Raw genomic sequence first — 2,753 nt, forward strand, 5'->3', positions numbered from 1 at the left:
TAATGTATTTATTTCAATTTTATCCCCATATTTACTAGTGTACCAAATTTGGAGCAATACTTTGTACCAAATTTGGAGCAATAATATTTTTTAAATTAGAAAGAGTATACAATTTTAATAACGTTTCTAATTTACTTTTATTATCTAATATGCTTCATTGTCTTGCAGCATCGAACATAACCTTTCTGTGTTTTCAGACTCCCATTGATTTCTATGGCATTCGCGGCCTCAAGGGTGACAGTTTGAATGATAGGTAGATAGGTAAGATAGGTAGATATGGTCAAATGTGAATTTGAAACATCTGGAATGACGCATCGATCTGCGTCGGATTGATATTGCGGGAGCGTATATTACATCACACATTTCAACATTTGACGAATCTCGCGTCGGATTCCAGCATATTATCAGTTAAAGCTTTGATAAATCTACCCCATGATGTACTCCCATGTAGTACCAAAATGGCCACCATTTAGTACCATGTAGGCCACCATGTAGTACCAAAATGGCCACCAAAACAACAGTTTTAGGGTATGGTTAAATATCAAAAGGGAGGCTGGAGTGGGCTGCTCTGGCTTAAAATGCTGGAGTCTATTTTTGCTCCCAGCAAAGCACTGTGTGGATGGATCTATCTGATGCATTTATGATAGATTATACTAGACGATTCCATTTCATATGTGTATTCAAAACATCATGCCAGATTGAAGCTGGTTCCCAACTTTGAAAAACTTACATTTCATGTTATGCTATTGTTATGAAGTGGAAATTAACAAGTTAATTTGTGGGAAAACCCTTAGGGGCCGAATTATCATTGTGCGAACGGGCATGATCCGATATTGTGGATCATGTCTGCTGCACGTCGATAAATGCCGACAACATACGCTCTCGGCATTTATCATTGCACCAGCAGTTCTTGTGAACTGCTGGTACAATGCCGCCCCCTGCAGATTCAGGGCTGCTAGAATGCGATCGGGTTGATTTTTGTCTGTGGCCTCAGAGCAGGCGGACAGGTTATGGAGCAGCGGTCTTTAGACTGCTGCTTCATAACTTGTGTTTCCGGTGAGCTTGAAGGGTCGTGCGGAAATAGGGGCATCAAGCTCGATACAGAGCTTGATAAATATGCCCCTTAGCTTCAATTAATAAAATGTGTTAAAACCAGATAAAAAAATAAATATTTCTGTTATCAACTTTATTTTGTTGAGGTTCTATAGTTTAGGGACACAATAAGGGGATTTGAAAAATGATTTGCACTTAAACTTTTAATTTAATTTTACTGATATTTTCCTTTAATGCAGCCTTAACATCTTTATTTTTTAAGCTGTAGATTAAAGGATTTAATATAGGGACGGCTGCTGTATTAAATAGTGAGAAGAGTTTATTAGACTCTAAGATGTCTACAGACCTAGGTCTCAGGTACTGGAAGAAGAGGGTTGTATAGAGAAGAACGACAACCGTAAGGTGGGAGGAGCATGTGTAGAAAACTTTACGCCTCCCAATGTTGGAATGGATCCTTAAAATTGCATTAATGATGAACACATAAGAACAAAATGTTAGTAGAAATGGAGTCATACTCAAGATGAACAGTCCTTCGGTGTAGATTAGAATTTCCAATGCAGAGTTGTCACTACAGGAAAGTTTCATAACTGGCATAATATCACAGAAAAAGTGATTGATTATATTAGATTTATAACATGAAATATGTAACAACAAGACAAGGTATGGTATAATTTCTATAAATCCTAATATCCAGCAAACAAAAGCCATCATCTTACAAACTCTACCGTTCATGACCATGTGATAATGCAACGGTTTACAGATAGCCGCATATCGGTCGTAACTCATAGCCGATAATATTAACAATTCATTAGATGTAAAGCAGGAAAAAAAATATACTTGAGCCAGACAATTAGCAAATGAAACTGTTTTGTTGCTTGATATGAAGCTGGTTATGATGACATGAAGGGTAACTGTAGAACAAGACATGTCAAGGATGGACAAGTTGGCAAGGAAAAAATACATGGGAGTGTGCAGGTGACTATTAAGGCAGACCAGGAGAAGAATGGTCATGTTTCCACTTACAGTGAGAAGGTAGATGAGCAGAACTGTAATGAAGATTAATGTTTGAAGTTCAGGGGCATCTGAAATTCCCTTAATAATAAAATATGTCACCATACTATAGTTTGTCTGCTCCATATAGATCAATGTGCAAGATGACAAATAATAGAAAATGAATAAAAGGAATTAATTTATTATAATCATTTCAATCATTACTGATTTATTGTTACTTATTATTTAAATGGAAAAAAACATCTTTGGGAATGAATTATAGAAGAACATTAAAATATCTGTAGACACCAAACTATTATTCGACTTCATTGCCAGTGATGAAATCTGATGGTGGGTGGGTCCAGGAGACTGTGGCATAAGAGTTTTATTTTGAGAGTTGTAATATGCACTTGAATAGAATGTTGCCAATGTATTGGATATAAGTGATGTTGACTGTATGATTAATATAGATAATAATGATTAAGATAACACACGTTTTTTAACACCAAGTGTCGGGACCCATTACTGGGTTGCAACACCATGTTTACTGGCTCAAGACTTGTGTGTATATTGAAGAGTGTATTTGGTGTGTGTGTGTTATATGAGAGTATGTGTGGTGTGTGTGTGTGTGTGTTATATGAGAGTGTGTATGGAGTGTGTGTTGTAGAAGTGTGTTGTGTGTGTTGTATAAGATTGTTTGTGTGTTGTAG

The 2,753-nt window shown here is 36.5% G+C and overlaps 1 protein-coding gene across 1 annotated transcript; it reads right to left on the reverse strand.

The window, feature by feature from the left end:
* Nucleotides 1-1,248: 1,248 nt before the first annotated feature.
* On the reverse strand, nucleotides 1,249-2,190 carry LOC128636640 (olfactory receptor 1019-like). The gene has a single exon (XM_053689633.1). The coding sequence runs from the start codon at nucleotides 2,188-2,190 to the stop codon at nucleotides 1,249-1,251; it is 942 nt and encodes a 313-aa protein (XP_053545608.1).
* Nucleotides 2,191-2,753: the final 563 nt, after the last annotated feature.

This window comes from Bombina bombina, chromosome 7 (genome assembly GCF_027579735.1).
Source record: "Bombina bombina isolate aBomBom1 chromosome 7, aBomBom1.pri, whole genome shotgun sequence".
Taxonomy (NCBI): domain Eukaryota; kingdom Metazoa; phylum Chordata; class Amphibia; order Anura; family Bombinatoridae; genus Bombina; species Bombina bombina.